Source organism: Diabrotica undecimpunctata, chromosome 5 (assembly GCF_040954645.1).
Source record: "Diabrotica undecimpunctata isolate CICGRU chromosome 5, icDiaUnde3, whole genome shotgun sequence".
NCBI lineage: Eukaryota > Metazoa > Arthropoda > Insecta > Coleoptera > Chrysomelidae > Diabrotica > Diabrotica undecimpunctata.
The window spans coordinates 117071832-117091026 of record NC_092807.1 but is presented as its reverse complement, the minus strand read 5'-3'; the positions used below and the strand labels follow the sequence as shown (position 1 = coordinate 117091026).

At 34.6% G+C, this 19195-nt stretch overlaps 2 protein-coding genes across 2 annotated transcripts in view; one reads left to right on the top strand and one right to left on the bottom strand.

The window, feature by feature from the left end:
• Positions 1 to 2784, top strand: part of LOC140441701 (27 kDa hemolymph protein-like) — an 84849-nt gene extending 82065 nt beyond the window's left edge. The window contains exon 5 of the mRNA XM_072532584.1: positions 1542 to 2784. Coding sequence (XP_072388685.1) covers positions 1542 to 1737 — 196 coding nt within the window. The 3' untranslated portion in view covers positions 1738 to 2784. The remainder of the gene's footprint in view (positions 1 to 1541) is intronic.
• The window catches only part of LOC140441702 (zwei Ig domain protein zig-8-like), a 592415-nt gene that overhangs the window by 410432 nt on the left and 162788 nt on the right, over positions 1 to 19195 (bottom strand). The window lies entirely within an intron of this gene.

The window sequence follows — 19195 nt, the reverse complement described above, 5'->3', positions numbered from 1 at the left end:
ATGGTTCCCCCAAAAATTTAACACCTCCTCATCCCAGTAAGATTCAGAACCTCTATAGACTGCTTTATCAAGTAGTTGAAGCTCATGAATGGTGTTGGTCGGTAGAAAAAACAGAGTTACATCTTTTTTCATTGCAGCTTCTACAATTCAAATGTCTAAATGAGATGAAGCTCCAACAAAAATAAAAATTGCTAGTCCAGGATTTTTGAATAGGCAGAAGTGATTTAACTTCTCTATAAGTGCTTCTGCTGTGATTATAATTTTTGTTTCTACTGGAAGATTATAATACCGTTCTGGCTTAACACTTTGCCCTTTCATAATTGTAAGTAGCGAAATGCCGTTGCCACATGCCACGATTGTTACATTTTCGTGTGCTCTGGTGCGACGATATGCACCCATTTAGTACCTTTACTAGCCAATACAGTTTGTTGGTGATACAGTGTAAGCTTACTTTGTTTATCGTTCATGTTAATTTGAGCAGGTTTCCCCGCGAAGCTGTTCTCATATAAAATATGTTGAAGTTTTTCGAAGTAGTCACTCATAACTGTCTTCTTCTTCACTGGCTTTACAACTCGGGGTGAGTCTTCGCTTCATTCACTATCGCCCTCCATCCTTTACTATCTTGCGCTTCTATTTCCCATTGTTGTACCCCAATTCTAGATAAATCGGGTTCAAAAGCATCCTTCCATCTTTTTCTCGGTCGGCCTACTGATGTTCTACCATCTGGTCTTTCAAAAAACACTGTCTTTAACAATCTGTCATCCTCTGATCTTACTACGTGACCTGCCCATCTTATTCGGTTTACTCATAACTGTAGGATTTAATTTTTGGTTTCTGGTTAAGCCGAGTTTTTGAGCACTGCAATGTCAGAATGTCTTGAGAAAAACAATTTTTCTCCGAGAATGGATGACTTATTCCTGCATCTATAGGGACAAAAGCATATTCGTTTTTTCGTAATATTTTATGGTTTAACAGCGCTAAATAAGGCCACCTATATGTTTTAGAGATTAAAACCCTTTATTTTCAAAACTTGCTTTATTTTTAGGTAGGTATAATATCAAAACACAAAAACTCATGTGGTTATACAGAACTTACCTATACCTTAGATACGACGTATAGTACCAAAACTGAATATTGCTCACGTAAATCGAAACTTCTAGTGACAACACACATTACATATTGTCGACCAGGGTTTCTAATTGGGAACATTGTGTTTAGATATTTAAAATTGTAAAAACACATTACTCACGGAATTTTTTTATTCTTAGGTTCCTGTTTGGGCCTATGACGCAATACAACATTAATATATTTGCAAATTTTATTTCTCAAAAGGTATAATACTCCTCTAAAAGTAATGCTAATTTTCGGAGCACTTTATTAATGTACCTAGTTACTGGTATAATATGTGACTATCAAATCATGTATTTAATTCCAATGTGCTAACTTATTCAATGAATGTAAAAATCCTAGATCAAATTCACTTTTAAAAAAGTTGTTTCAATTCAGTTTATTTATTTAAAATTGAATTTATTTTGTTGCAGCGACTTCCAGTCTGGACGTAAGTGCATCACTTCAAAACTAACTAAATGCGAATCAAAAGACCCTTCCAAAATAGTAGATGACTATTTAGCACTAGTTCAAGACAAAGTTTGCAGTTCAGCCTCAAGTTTGTCTTGGTTTTCGTTTGCTAATATTTTGTTATTGGTAGGAACCTACTTATATTCTAAGATGTTCTAAGCCATTCTGGTATAAGAGAACTGGTCAAACAACTGGCTACCTCACGAACATTATTGAATATAAAAGCTTCTGGCCAAATACTATGACTGTATAGGTATGCATAACTTTGTTTATATTTATAAATACCTAGCATTAAAGGTAAACAAATAGTATCTACCTACCATTACCAGGCCATTAAAATGTAGTTTATTATTTAAAAAATAGAGACAAAAATTATAATTGAATGAATAATTATAATAATAATAGTCTTTTAAATGCTACATTCTTGTTTATAAAATAATATTTTGACTTTCAGTAAGACTCCAGACATAATCTACTTGTATGCAACCAATATTACAAAATAGTTTTCAACTTACGGAAATCTGTTATGACACTAGTTTAACTTTGGTATTACTTGCGTATAATAAGCGTTTATTGTACTTATATGTTATTGCAATGGTTTTAAAAATAATTTTTTATTATCAAGCAAGTTCTATACAGTTACTATATGAATTGTAGTGAGTTCAATAATATAAAACATTTTTTGACGATTTGATCATTTTGCTTTTTGTAGGTACAATATTAATTTTTGGTTTACCGCACCTATGTTGCATTAAGCGTTTTATATAGGTATTGGTTTGGTTTTAAAATTATATTGTAAATTTATAATCTTAACACAAACCATCTACTTATTGGGTTCAAGAAATGTTTATAATTATAGTCTTGTAATATATACCGTATTTTTTCATCTCTACAGCTCGGATGCAAAGGACGCAAACAAGTAGATTATTTAAGTAAGTTTTTTAATATATTTCCTGATAATGCCTATTTTAAGTAGCGTTTAAGCTGTTGTTTTATTGTAGTAAGTGTCACGCTTCTGTCAAGTGTAAGTGCTTCTGACGTTATAAATTATCTTAAATTTTCTTTACTCATGTGCCTGTTACTTATATGAAGCGAAAATAAATATAATAATAAACAAAAATTTGCCAATTTATTTTCACAAAATATTATTTTTTGTTTTTGTCTGTTAGTATTTTGTTATTTAAAATAAACATTTTCTTCTTTTTATTTTTTATTACCTATTCGAACCTCCCAACGAAAACTGAATCGGTGTAAACAAAAACATTTTAAGTCGTTTTTTTTTAATTTTTGACATTTTGATGGAAAAGTGACTCGGAATGTTTTTGTAGGCAACACTAGAAGATATGAAATAAATGTATTATAAGTGCATAAAAACATGAAAAATTAAGGTTTTTCACAATTTTTTGCTAACGTCGATGGCATTGCGCGATCGGAAGACAAATTAATAAAAACAAATTTGTGCTTTTTTAATGTCTACCAATCGCAACTTTTGTTATCACCAATCGCAATGTCTACCAATCGCAACTATAGTGATCTGATTAAAAAAAAATATTTCTCGAACCACCTCAGCCTGGGGATTTATTTCTCTTTAGCGATTTAATTGCATCTTTGACTTCAGCAAGTAAGACAGTAGTTCTCTAGGGTAATCAGAAGGCCACTGATTTTCTGCTTTAAACCTCGTGATTTTTATATTGCTCACCACAGTAGTTTCGCCATGTTTCTAATATTTCGTCAGTATCGGTTTTTAGATTACCTTTCTTATCTATCACAGACCACGCTTGCGATTTAAATTCTCTGATAAGGAGTTTCGTCTTCTAAAATCAATCTCTCGGTTCATTTCGACAGCCGTGTTCCATTATCTCTCTGCATATTTGAGAGATAAGAGAGGGATACCATACCTACCAATCTGAAATTTTTTACATGAATACGTTAAAATTAGAGCTTACATCATGTAATTATTTTACGTAGATGATACATCATAGGAGTCGTATTGGATAAAAACTAAGAATGACGATATATTAGATTTACTTCTATTTTCTTTACGTCACTGTTAATTAAAAATAATAAAAAAATATTTTTTTAAATTAACGGATGATATACGTAAATATTAGAAAAAAACCTCTCAAGAAAATTTTATGACAAAACTATTACGGTAAACTAGTAGAAACTAACATACAACAAAAGTGATGTCTCTCGTAAACGATATGTCGCGAAAACAATATTTTCCGTGACCATCTTTTCAATTACGCTGTTATATCGTAGATGTGGTTTAGACACAAAAAATAAAAGATTCAATAACGACAATCATAACAAAACACAAGGAAATTATAGTGCAGTTACGGATGATATAAAAAGACAACAATTTATTTAATTGATGACTATTTTCTAATATTTATTTAACTCCAGAACACTCTCGTACGTAATAAAACGCTTAATACTTTTAACACGTAAAATTTACGTATATTCAATTAACAAATCTAAGAACAGTGGTAAATTAACAAAATATTTGTTGCAAACAGAAATACACAAAAAAATGTCTTACTAATAACATATTCAATAAAAAAAAAATAATAACACATTCAATAACAGTTTTGACACTGCTTAATTTGGTGTTCTCCGCAAATAGGTTTTTTCCATTTCGGGCAATAAGTGGTCGTCATTCGTTGTTGTGGGACAGATTGAGCAATACTTCCTTGGACCTTTTTGGTTTTCTGTTACGACTTCGGGAGTATCTTCTTTTTCCAAGACCTCAGAAGTACTTTTTTTAATTCACGGTTCAATTTTTTATTTTCTAAGCGACTTGTCTGGTGAGGTTCTGTAAGTTTTTTATGAAGCTCCATCATAAACTGCTGTCTTTGTAAGGGTTTTCCACCTTAAGTAAAAACGTTATGCGAATAAATAACGTAGGCATTGATGCAAGTCATATTGATCATATTATAAAATATGCACATCGGCCATCTTTTGGTCTTGCGGTTCGCACACATATTTTGACATATTTGGTCAAACGTATCGACTGCTCCTTTCGTGGAATTATATGACATTATCATTTCGGATTTTTTGTATTTGTGTTAACTGTTCCATTTTTATGTAGTGTTGATAGTAGAGTCACTATTTTATTATTTTGAGGTTTATCGGACACCAAGGAGCAAGGTTTACTATATGTGTACATGACCGTGTTGATCTTACGTTGCTTATTATTTTCCAATAATTCTGATGGAATGTGTGGTTTATTCTTCCAGATCGTTTAAAATATTGTCAAATTTAAGGGCCTTTTCATTCAAAAGGGCCCATTCAAAATTTTTTAATATATGGTATACAGCCAAATACAGGAACTTTGTTTCCTTGTGGGCCTTTTTAGTAATTTCTTTGCTAAAGGAATATTCGTGAAACAGTTATCCATGGTCAGGTTCCGGTTAGTGCCGTGAATTTAAGTTGTTAAAACAGTTACAAAGTGATCAGCTAGAGGAAGGCCATTTGTTTGGGTAGATTTGCCTAAGTACGGTTCAACATTGACTAAGTATTTGGTGGCGACATCGCATAATAAAACCAATTGTCAAATATGAACTGGAATTGTAATTTGTTTTACAATGATTAATAAATTTCTCCCATATTTCTGATATGGAGGCAAAAGCAGTAATTTCTCTCCTTTCAGCTCTAGTTGTCTTATCATCAAACCCAAATCAAGCAGTCAGAAATTCAAATCGAAATCTGATCATCGTCTCCTTGTATCTGGCACCGGAAAACGATGTACCAAACATAATATGTGATGACAAGTGTGTCCTTTAGTACTGCAGCGAGTATATAAAGTCCCAAGAGTTCCTTCAGTTCTTCTAGATTGGTTTCAGATATTCTTTGGGCTACTTCATGATAATTTTTGTTTTTTCGGTTTATTTCTTGATTTGTATGTGTCACTTGTAATATTTTACAAACATATGATATATTTTATGAACATATTATAAGGCAAAAATGGAGATGGGCAGGACATGTTGCAAGAATGAAAGACGACAGTTGGACAAAAAAATTGCTTGGGTGGAGACCACGGGCTGACAAGCGAAGCCGAGGAAGACCCCCCAACGCGATGGACCGACGACCTCAAAAGAATCGTGACCAATTGGATAGCAGAGGCGCAGAACAGAAGCAGATGGAAAAGTCTAGAGGAGGCCTATGTTCAACAATGGACAACTCAGAGCTGATTGATGATGATGATGATGATATGTCACTATTTTAATTAGCATCGAATTGGTAAAAAATATTTCGAATGCACGCAAAGGTTCTTAAATGCCCCTGACTTCAGCCTTAGACCAGGCGTTACATGGAAAACGTTGATTGCAGGTGTTTTACCGATTGCTTGTTGCGTGGTTTCTCAAACATATTCATTTTTGCCCATAAGAGTATCTCCATCTGGAACTATAATATGTTCGAGATCAATAGCGGTACCCTAAAAATTATTGAGATTAGTTAACAATTGGCACAAATCAAATTAAATAAATACCTCCAGAAAATTGGTACTGGAGGGCTCCCCTCTCTGCGCATGGTCTGGTTGGACCATTGTTTCAGTATCGACAGCTTCTTCTTCTTAAAGTTCCATCTCCTATCGGAGGTTGGATATCATAATGGCTATGGTTACTTTGTTGGATGCTGCTCTGAAATTTTGTAGTGAACTACAGTTAAACCATTCTCTAAGGTTCCTCAGCCAGGAGATGAGTCTTCTTCTTATGCTTCTTCCTTGGATCCTTCCTTGAATAATAATTCTCAGCAGCACATATTTTTCTCCTCTGGTTATGAGACCCAAATACCCCAGTTTTCTTCTTTTTATGCTTCCTAGCTCCTTATTTAGACGTCGTAGTACCTCAGCATTGGTAATCCTTTGAACCCACTGAATTTTTAATATTCTTCTGTAACACCACATTTCGAACGCTTCTATTTTTCTTAGTGTTGTTTCTTCAATGTCCAAGCTTCCATTCCGTATAGTAAGATAGAAAATATGTAACACCTTAGAGCCCTCAATCTGAGATGCAAATGAAGGTCTCTGTTGGTAAGCATTGTCTTCATTTTCACAAATGTTTGCCTTGCAGTTTCAATTCGGACTTTGATTTCTCTGCTTTGGTCATTTTTGTCATGAACCCAGGTTCCCAGATATTTGTATGTCTCTACTTTTTCTATTTGGGTTTGCTCTATCATTAATCTTTCATTTCCATGTTGCGTTTTTGAGACAATCATAAATTTAGTTTTTCTCTTACTTATTTTTAGTCCGTATCTAATGCAATAATCGTTAATTCTATTTATCAATTCTTGTAGCGATTCCAGAGTGTCTGCCATTATAACGGTGTCATCAGCGAATCTTATGTTATTTACTATTCTTCCGTTTACAGAGATTCCATCACCCAGATCCGCTATCGCTTCCTGGAATATGGCTTCACTGTACACGTTAAACAGTAATGGTGACAGAACACAGCCCTGTCTTACTCCTCTCTTTATATCTATATTTTCGGACTTTTGTTCTTTTATCTTTATATTGGCCTTGTGATTCCAATACAGATTGATAATGATTCGTAAGTCTCGTCTGTCTATATCTTTGTTTCTTAGTACTTCTATTAGTTTTTTATGTCGGACCCTGTCGACAGCAACATCCTATAAATTACAAAAATAAAATTAAGTGCAGGGTAGCCAATGAATTATAAAATCAACATACATCTTTAAAGCTGTTACTAGGTGACAGTTCTTCTTGTGCCCTAGGAGCATTTGAAAGTAGGGATGGCGGTTTTTGACAAAACACCGGTTTTCGGTTATACCGGTTTTTATCGCTTACGGTTTAACCTGGCGGTTATAACCGGCCAAAAAAACCGGTTTTTCCAAAAACCGGTTTTCGGTTTTTTTTAATAAAATAGGTTACAAAGTTACATTTATAATGCACTTCAGTTTGCGATACTACATTCGACTCGATATCAATATAATCAAAATTAGTACTATCTAAAGAACATCAATATAAATTTAAATACAACACAATTTTTAATTAAACCATTTTATTCTACTAATTATTATATTTATTTAATATTTTATTATTATTATATATTTATTGATTAATATTAAATATAATATATGTAAGATTAATATATACATATTACAATAATAAACAATAAAAGTATAATATAAGTAGAATGAAGTAATATTTTAAGTAAAAAAGTATAGGTTAGAAGGTTACAAATAAGTTATATTAAATGAAATGGATTTAGCATTATGTTGGTCAGTATTTTTCATGAAGCCTATTGAGAAAAACTCGTTCATATATATATATATATATATATATATATATATATATATATATATATATATATATATATATATATATATATATATATATATATATATATATATATATATATATATATATATATGTTGGTCGGTTAAGCGGCTTCTCTTATCTGACACAATATCATTCAATGATAACACCAGTCTCTCTGATGCCACCGAACTTTCAACCAACGACATGTATTTTTTAGCTATAAAAGCCAAGCCTGGCATACAGGTTCTGTTCTGTTCCTAGAATGAAAACGGATCACTTAATCTCGGCAGCAAAGGCTGCTGCAGATATAGAGTCAATCAGAACTGGAACCACTTTTCACCAACTCCAGATCGTGTGAAGACCAAAGAGGGTTTGATTTTAAACTCACTTTAGCTTTTTCCTTCTGGAAGGAGCAGGAAGAAGAAAGTTTTCCGATTTCGGTAGGATACGCCCTAACTGCCGAGCCTAAATAGGATGTGACTGTTTCCGCCATAGACGGATTCAGATATAGTTTTTTGAACCTCGGGTCCGTGATTGTAGCATGACAAAGCAGTGGGTTTCGTAAAAGCTTAGTGCCCCTCTCTTGAAGGCTAGTTATAAGCTTTTGGCATAACTTGTGGGCTGTACTAATGTTTGGATTAAGGTTTTTTAAAGATCTTTCGATAATAGACACAAGGGGGATAACATGGCTAGCAGTAATGTACTGGGAACCCGAGATCCCCTTTGTGGCCTCATCGAAAGGCGATAAAATTTCAGTAGTCAGATGTAGAGAACAGTAAACCAAAATTATTGTACTACTGCTCAACAGAGAGCGCTAAAATAATTCAGATTCTATTGTCATTGAATATATTATGAGAGTAGAATATAATATGCAATTATTGTATTTAATTAATGATGCAAATTTAATTTACCATTTAAAAATATAATCTTCTAAAATACCCACCAATTTTCCTCTCCTCCCAAACCCAAAAAATTCCCCACCCCAACCATTTCAACTTATAAAAAATTTCTTAGACTCTTTCAAATGGGATTTAAAAAAAATATATATCAACATAAATATTTTACTTAAAAATAAATTGGATAATGCAATTCATCTTTTATTTTTACTACCATCAAAAAAAAATTATCATGTATAACTTTTAACACGTTTGTATATTTGTATAACAGATACATTTTAACTCATTTAATACTTCCTGTATGGGTGTATCGTTTTTAAAACGTAGGGAAAATTTTGGAGATTAATTGTTTTTGGCTGATGTGAGTTTGCACTTTCAGTTTGTTTCTGTATTTATAAAATAAAATAAAATTTGAATTATGGTTTTTATGGAATAATTCCTTGTGAATAATAATTATGATTGGTATCCAAAATAATACCTAACCTAATCCTAATCACGGTAAAAACCTAATAACCGGTTTTTACTTTAAAAATAAAAAACCGGTTATAACCGGGACAAAAAAACAACCGATAAAACCGGTTACTGCGAAGTAAAAAAACCGGTTTTCGGTTAAAACCGGTAGGTTTTTCCCATCCCTATTTGAAAATAGTCTACGCTTTTTTGTAGGCATTGTAGACTCTTTGTATTTTTCCATATACATCTTAGACTTTTTTTACACGTCCTCCTCCACATTTTATTCATTGGGAACAAAATCGGGATCAAAAATGCTGTCATCAGAATCACTATCAATTTCAGCGCTACCCACTTCAATACGATCTTCTTCATCACTCTCACTACTCTCGTAAATCAACCGTTCAAGTTCGGTATATGTTAGGTCCTTTCTACTCATTTATAATAGAAAAATGTCCGATAAAACTCTTTGACACGTCAAATTAACGTACGTTTATTTATCTATTAATGCTCTTTACACGTAAAATTTACGTGTTGACCTTCAGGGATCGCGAAACACTAGCACTTACTTCGAGATTTATATTACAACTGGCGAAAAATATTACCAATAGCCTACTCGAGGTACTGCTGTACTTGGAGCGGCAGAGTTGACGCGTTTCACAGTTATTAGCGAGTTTTCGCAATGATACGCAATTTTTACGTACAAGATTGTTCTAGGGTTAAGAAAAAAACTATTACATTGAATAATGACGTTTGGGATTCAAGGAGGTTAAGTTATAGTAAACATTGCAAAATGTGCTCTACCAATAAATGTTATTGTTATCAAAAAAAAAAATTGTAGGTGCTGCTATTTACAACATTAACAATCACAATGGTTGTGCTAGGAAATCGGGTTCAATAAAATTATTTTTTAAGCATTATCAGAAAAATTTAAAGGGACAGGAAATAAATTCAACATTCAAAACAACAAACACATTGTGATCTATTTTGTCTAAAACCAAACCTAACAATGAACAAGAAAGGACAAAGAATTGTTTTTATAAAATACCTTTTGAATGCCAATAATTTTATTTAGGTGAAACATCAAGGCCATTAAATGTTAGAATAAGTGAACATCAATCTTATATTAAAAATAGAGAATGAACATAGGGTTTAATAAAATGATTTAAGTATAGTCCTAGAAGAAACGGATGGTAAAAACAAAAAAATTAAAGAGGCGACCCTAATTATGCTAAATGAGACCAATTGTGTCGCAAATTCATCGACAGAATGTAGTACGATCTGGTTGCCCATATTAAAAGAGAAAGTTATTAAAAGGAAAATACCAGTATTCGTAAGTCATTAACATATCGAGGACACATCCTTTATGTTTTTTAAATAAAAAACATATAAAATTAGAATTTGGTGTTTATTGAAAGTAAACTAAATGCACGACCAAATACTTACCATGTCGGGATATTATTATGAGGTTTTTTCCCTGGGTTTCCGTCATGATTTACTATGGAATCACTAACAAGAGAATATTACTGTCATCATGGCATGTAGCATCATGAAGTAAAGTCGTCCTAGGAATGCAACTCAACAATATTGGCAATATAATTTTAAAGTCGTCTACTTTAAAATGTACAATGTATGTCTGAATTGTCAATATAAATGAATCAGATAAAATTAAATTATTAGAAGAATTTTTTTCACCGAGTAACAAAAAAACAAAATTTGTTTACCAATGTTTGTATTTTGAGAACGATTTCCGAAGTGAAAGTTGAAACGTCAATAAACATACTTTACCCTTTAATTTTGGCTTATTCACATTTAAATAGTAATTACTTTAAAATGCACAATAAAATAGCTTCAGAACAATATCATGAATTGCAATCTCAATAGACTCAATAAAAACAAAGTTACTATACATGGAAATCGAATAGAATAGAAATATGCTTTATTGTCACTGAAAATGATTGAACAATTTTATGGACAAAGCTAAAAAAAATCAGTCAAAAAGTACAAAAAGTATAAAATAAAAACAAATATAATAAAAAAACAGAGCAATACAATTGTAAATTAGTAAAATTATTATATAAGTTACATAATCTGTACAGACACAACAAATGAGACAAATTCTAGCCACTGCTTGAGACACCCAAATGTAATTATAAACAATACTAATTTTGTTTTTTTGTTATACATTAACTCGTCAACTGAATAATATGGTCTTTCAGAGAGATAGATTTTTGTCATCTTACGAAACTTAATGAAAGATGTTGCGGATTTAATTTCTCTTGGAAGGTGATTATAAAGTTTTTTTGCATTATATAGAATAGAATTCTTTACTAGCTACAATCGTTACAATCCGAATTTCTAATGGAGTAGCCATGATCAGGGGAAAAATGTTTAGATGCTTACGAATCAAACAAACCGTTTCCAAAATAAATAAAGAGAAAAGCGTCAAAATTCCGTGATTTTTGAAGTAGGTCTTGCAATAAGTTGTTTGTTTAAGACCAAATAGATAACGAATTGCTCTTTTTTGCAACTTAAAAATAGAATCAAATTGGGCCGCTGTACTAGAACCCCAAAATGGAAGCCCATATCGAAGATGGGACTCGAACAATGAGAAACATGCCATTTTAATAGAAGATAAATTTGGTTCCTTTGAAGCAGATCTTATTGCAAAGCAAGCTGATGCTAGTGTCTACCTTAAGGGTCAGTATGCAAGGACCATTTAAGATCGCTGTCGACAAGAATACCTAGAAATTTCACGGAATTAACGATACTAATTTGGCTCTCATTCAAAAGCAAGGGTTGAATGACTCCTTTATAAGATAATGCTACTGTCTTATCCACATTAAAGCTAAGTAAGTTGGAGTCTGACCAAGCCTTGATTATAAGCAAATCAGCGGTTATAATTGAATGAAGCGTTGAAATATTAGAGCTGCTCCAAGTAATACTGGTATCATTAGCAAATAGAAAAATTTTCCGTTTAATTTTCAAGTAAGTGATGTCATTAATAAAAAGTAAAAAAAGAATGGGACCTAATACTGAACCTTGCGGTACTCCACACTCAATGTCTTTACAACTAGAGTCGGTGTCTTTTATTCTAACCAATTGTTTCCTACCTACCAAGTAAGTTTTGAACCAATTCAAAGACACACCTCGAAATATTAGACAAAAAGCCGAACTGATTTTGCGATAAAATATTATGTTTAAGGAGAAAGGGCATAAGTCAAACTTTTATAAGCCTTTCAATAATTTTTGATAGTGCTGGTAACAAGGCAATAGGTCTATAGTTGCAGGCATCAGATTTGTCTCCACCTTTACGAAGAGGAATAACAATGGCAGTCTTTAGGCAGTTAGGGAATATACCTTTCTCAAGGGAATCATTTACTAGCGAGACCATGAGCTCCAATATGCGGAAGATTTAAGAAAATTTTAATAGATAATCTATCCGTACTATAGGACGATTTGCTTTTTATACTACGAATTGTTCGAATGAGTTCAGTCTTATCAACTGGTCTTAAAAAGAAGGTATCAGAAATGTTTTTCGAATTAGGGAGATAGGAAACTGGATCTTGTTGTGGCGAAATAGTTGAGGTTATATTTTTACTCACATTAACAAAGTAATCATTTAGATTTTCGGGGTTAGGAAAAGAAAAGGTTTGATTCGCTGCACTGTTTTTATTTCGAAAATCGTTTATAATTGACCAAGTTTCTTTTGAAATATTTTTGGAGCTTGGTAGGCGATTAATAAAGTAGAATTTTTTGGCTACTTTAAGTAGTTTTAGATAGCATTTTCTGTACGTATTGATATAATCAGAGATGGGGATACTTTCATTAAATTTTTTAATATATAGCAGAGAACGCATATTCTTCGCAGATATGCGAATGCCTTTGGTAATCCAAGGTTTGTAATGTTTTGGCCTGATGTTTAATAGAGGAAATGCTTTATTAAAAATAGATACAACTCTATTTAGAAAATCACTAACATTACAGTCAATGTCCCCGCAAGAAAAACTCCAGTCAGAAGTCAAGCATGAATTATAGAATTTACGAAAGTTTTGAGTGGAAAGAATCCTACCTAATCGTCGGGTTTTTGAGTGGGGTGTTTTTAAACTGCTAAACTTGGTATACCGCTTCATGATCAGAAAGCCCCCCATTAATAACTGTAGAATGGACGTCAGCGGGTGGAAAATCAGAAACCACATACTCATTTGTCGAGGATGATGTTTTTGAGATTCTTGTTAGAGAATTAACGTGCATTGTGAGACCATATGATTCAAAAATAGTTACCAAAGACAGTTGGGTCGCACAAACAGCAGCATAGTCAATATTAAAATCACGAAGTTGGTAATACTGGAGCTGCATTTGTTAGTAAATCATGTGGGTAGAGTAATAAACTAGAATGGAACACAAACAATGGAAGACAAATGTCATAACAGTCAGATCTAATATTAAGTGTTACAGATGTAAACAAAGTAGACATTCCAAAAATAAATGATCAAATTTGATGTTAGAAAATAAAATAAGAGTATCAAATGCTTTCGTGCTGTATTTTTGAATGGAAATTATAACAAGTCCTAATGGTATCTGGATTTAGGCGCAAGTACTTACTTAACAGCTAACTCAGAATTGATTGTTACAAGTCAAGAAAGTGTTACTAAGAAAATCATAGTAGCAAATAAAGCTATGATACCAGTTATTTGCTAAGTTAATGTTAACACAACCACAGTAGTTAAAGGAAAAAGTCATGATGTTCTTATTCTTATTGTGCCGTCTTCTAACGAAGGTTGGCGATAACTTCTTTAAACGCTTCCTTATCTTTTGCAACGTGAAATAGCTGTATAACACAGATTAGTGCAATCTCTGATATTCCTTAGTTAATATTTTTTCTTTCATCTCAAGCCTTTTCTTCCCTGGACTCTTCCTTACATGATGACGTGTAGAAGAGAGTATTTATTGTTTCTAATTATGTGGCCCAGATACGCTGTTTTTTTTTTATTTTAATTGTATTTATGATAAATGTGTCATGATGTTACAGTGAAAAATGCTTTGTGCGTTTCTGACTTGAAAACCAACTTATTGTCTGTAAGTCAAATGATAATAAATAGTAACGATGTTATATTTGAAGAGAAGGGTTGCAATATTTATAATCGACAACATAAGTTAATTGATATAGTTAAGCTGAACGGTGGTGTTTATAAACTCAACTTTTGTATTAACAAAATTTTCAGGAACAACGTGGTACACAGGATAAGGTAATATCAACAGTCAGTATTTAAATTAGATAAAAAATTGACTGGTGGAGGGACTTATTTATCCAGAAGTGGTAAAAGTAGAAAAAATTAATTTTGAAATATGCTGCGAAGGTAAGCAAGCTAGATTAACATTTTCTAACAAGGGTACTTAAGCAAAAAAGCTGCTGAATGTTATCCATACTGATATATATGGACCAATGATATTGTTACGATAAATATATACTGGCCTAAATATATGATGACTAATAATTCTGTTTTGTTGTAGAAATTTGGCGAAGGATCTAGGTTCAAATTATGGTGAATCCTCCAATCTAGATGCTTCTCGATTTTTCGATGCAAGACAATGCGATCTTTCGATGCTGTTCTAGTATATCAGGATTTCGTATATAAATACGACATTTTTATATGGAGGGGCAGTTAATTCTCAACACCCGCGCTCGCGAATTTGTTACGTACGAATATAATAAATTATTGTCAGATAAGTTAATATAAATAAAGAAATAAATTAAATCCGTAAGTGTTATAAATATTGAACCTTTTAATAAATTCACAACAAATGGTGTCAGAAGTGGGATCGAACATAAATTAGACTTATAATAATAATACAAGTGAATATAAAATAAATTGTGAAAATGGCTACGATTTATGAGCTGACAGTGACTAATTTAAGAAGACATCTTAAAGACAGAGAATTAGCTTCTACCGGAAAAAAGGCTGAGTTAGTCCAACGACTAAAGAACGCTTTGCTAGAAGAAGGACTAGATCCAGAGACTTATATATTTGAAGATGCTGTCCTCTCGTCGATTTCGAAAGTTTCTTCTGATGTAGCCAAAGTTTCCGGCGACATCGCATCATTAGAGAACAAAGTTTCCGACGATATTTTGAAAGTGTCTTCTGATGTAGCCAAAGTTTCCGGCGACATCGCATCATTGGAGAACAAAGTATCCGGCGACATCGCTTCTTTAGAAAGCAAAGTTTCTAACGAGATTTCTTCTCTGGAAAGCAAAGTTTCTGCTAACATCTCTAAAGTCACTTCTGAAATATCTGCTCTTGACGATAGAGTGTCTTCGCTAAAAAACCAAGTTGCTGCCGATAAGTTGGCCTTCGAAGAAAAGATTAAAGAGATGGAAAGGAAGATGGAAGAAACAGGGACAGCAGAGAGAGGTAACAATCCGATTACAGTGGAGATAAAAGAAGACGAGACGAAATTTAAGTTGGAGACACGGCCGAAATTTGAAGGAAGTGGAGGTTCTATTCATGTTAAAGTCCCAACTTTCGACGGAAAATCATCATGGAACAACTACATGAAACAGTTCGAATCAGCCGCAAGAGCAAATGGATGGTCTGAAAAAGAAAAGGCTGTAAACCTGACTATCGCTCTTCGAGGAGATGCCTTAGATGTGCTTCAGACCATAGCCGTAGAGGAGACCGATGATTTCGAACAACTGAAGAAGAGGTTAAATATGCGATATGGCCACGAACATTTGGAGCATGTATATCAGTCACAGCTTAAAAATCGTAGACAGAAGAAAGATGAGGCTCTTCAAGAATATGAGGTAGATATTGCCAGATTAGTACGATATGCTTATCCAACAGCTCCCGAAGACATGATGGAAAAATTGGCCGTTCAAACGTTTATTGATGGTCTTCGTGATCATGAAATGCAGAGAACACTACGATTAGCTCGTCACAAGACGCTGGTTGATGTCCTATCCGCCGCCCTCGAATACGAGTCAGCTACGCAGGCCTCTGGCGGGTACAGTAAAGTTAGGACTGTAAAAGAGGAAGGAGATGAAGATAAACTTGACCAGCTCGTTAATATGATGAAAAGCATGACATACAAGAAAACGAAGACCATCAGATGCTGGAATTGTGGCGAAATAGGACACGTACGAAGCTCCTGTAAGCACCCTAGGTACGACGCAAATCAAGAAACTCACCATCAGGAAAACTAGAACGGGTCAGCCTTAGGGGGGCAGCTTCGACCCAAAACTTTTCCAAAGACCCTCTCATACTAATAGCTTCTTTGAAATGTCGTGAAGATAGTGTATATGTAGATGGAGACATAAATGGTAAAAAGCATACGTTGTTGGTGGATACCGGAGCGACCAGAACCATTATACGCCCGACAGTTATAAACAGCCGAAAGAAACTGTTACCAACGAGGTTACGACTTCGGACCGCTACAGGTGAAAATGCCAATATTCATGGAGAAATCCAGGTACAATTGGGAATTGGGGCAGAAAAGTTTGTCCATACTGTTATAGTTGCTGACATCGAAGAGGATGTTATATTAGGAATGGACGTAATGAATATGCATGGATTCCAATTGGATTTTAAGAATAAGGTAATCAAAGTTGGCAACGAGGAGGTATTTCTCCATCCACATAATGACAACACTGTGCAAGCAGCCATTACAGAAGATACAGTCGTGCCTGCGAGAAGCGAAACGATCATAGTAGCGCGACTACAGGGAATTGTAGACGAAGGGAGACCTGTTATGATGGAGCCTTGGAACCACGACGATGAGGTTGGCCGTGGAATCATAATTGGAAAGGAATTGGTGACTTCGGCTAAAGAAATTCCTGTGAGACTTATCAATGTCAACGACTACCCAGTGACCATAAAGAAAGAGACAAAAGTAGGAACTTGTGTACCTGTGACATCCATAATTCGTCAGGCGACAACATCTGATAATTCCAACGACAAATTCGACCAAATGGTTGCAGTTGCAGGACAGTCTCTAAATCAGATGGAGAAAAGGAAATTAAGGGAATTTCTTCGGCAGTATCGTGATATTTTCGTACCGAAAGGAGGAAAGACGGGAAGAACTACCGTTGTTAAGCATAAAATTGATACTGGTAATGCTAAGCCAATTCGTCAAACAGCTCGACGATTACCACAGGCGAAGAGAGAGGAAGCTGAAACGATTGTTCAGGAAATGAAGAAAGACGGGGTGATAGAACCTTCTACGAGTCCATGGGTCTCTCCGGTGGTCCTGGTTAAGAAGAAAGACGGAACGACGAGGTTCTGTGTGGATTACCGTTTGCTGAACAACGTTACCAAGAAAGATAGTTATCCTCTGCCTCGGATCGATGACACATTGGACACATTGGCTGGAAGTAAATTGTTTTCTACTTTAGATTTGAAGTCTGGATACTGGCAGGTAGAAATGGACCCAGTCGATAAAGAAAAGACAGCCTTCACCACAGGATCTGGATTGTGGCAATTCAACGTTATGCCATTTGGACTTTGTAATGCTCCTGCGACATTTGAGAGGCTTATGGAAAATGTGTTGAGAGGGTTATCTTGGAAAACATGCCTGGTTTATTTAGATGACATAATCGTCTTGGGGGAGACATTCGAAGATCATTTGAGGAATTTAGAAAACGTTTTTAATCGACTTAAAGCTGCCCAATTGATGCTAAACCCCAAGAAGTGCCAGCTATTTCAAGGTAAAGTCAATTATCTGGGTCATATAGTCAGTAAAGAAGGAGTGGCCGTGGATAAGGGAAAAATCGATTCCATTAAGGAATGGCCAAAACCAACTGACAAACATCAAGTGAGAAGTTTTCTTGGACTATGTACTTACTACCGGAGGTTTATTAAGAAGTTTGCAGATATCGCTAAGCCATTAACGCGACTTACAGAGGAAGCAAGAGAATACCGCTGGGATATAGACTGCCAAAATGCCTTTGAAACGTTGAAAAAGCATTTAATAACAGCACCAATTTTGGGGTATCCACTGCCAGAAGGAGAGTTCATCTTAGATACGGATGCAAGTAACGTGGGAATTGGAGGAGTGCTGTCTCAGATTCAAGGAGGACAGGAACGAGTCCTCGGATATTTTAGTAAAGTCCTTTCAAAACCTGAGCGGAATTATTGCGTCACGAGAAGAGAACTTCTGGCAGTAGTGAAATCAGTAGAGCACTTCTATCAATACCTCTATGGAAGGAAGTTTTTAATCCGAACCGACCATGCCGCCCTTAAGTGGTTGATGCAGTTTAAGAATCCAGAGGGTCAGATAGCCAGGTGGATCGAACGACTCCAAGAATACGATTTTAAGATTGAGCACCGAGCCGGAGTTAGCCACAGAAACGCTGATTCTCTTTCCAGAAGGCCATGCCCAGCAGAGTGTCCTCACTGCAACAAAACGGAATCCAAGGAAGCAGCAGTGCTAAGAACGACGATTGTCAACGACGACTGGACGCCTACTAAGATAAGGGAAGAACAAGAGAGAGATCCAGTTATACAGAAAATCCGAAAATGGAAAGAGGAAAACCGTCGACCACCTTGGCAGGAAATATCAAACCTATGCTCAGTAGTTAAGACGTATTGGGCCCAGTGGGACTCATTTATCATCGAAGATGGCTTGCTTAAACGAGTCCTGGAAAATGATGACGGTTCAGAGAAGAGAAGACAGTTGGTGATCCCAAAGAGCAGAATAGCCGAAGTACTTCGTCAGTTACACGACAGTCCATCGGGAGGGCATTTTGGTGTAAGGAAAACCCTTCAGCGAATTCGGGAACGGTTTTATTGGATGAACAGTTCCGACGAAGTAAAAGACTGGTGTAAGAAATGTACTATTTGTGCTACGAGTAACGGGCCTCACCGGAAAAGGAGAGCTCCTATGAGACAATATAATGTTGGAAGCCCGTTTGAAAGAATAGCTTTGGACATTGCAGGGCCATTTCCAGAAAGTGAAAATGGGGGCAAGTACATGTTGGTAGTAATGGATT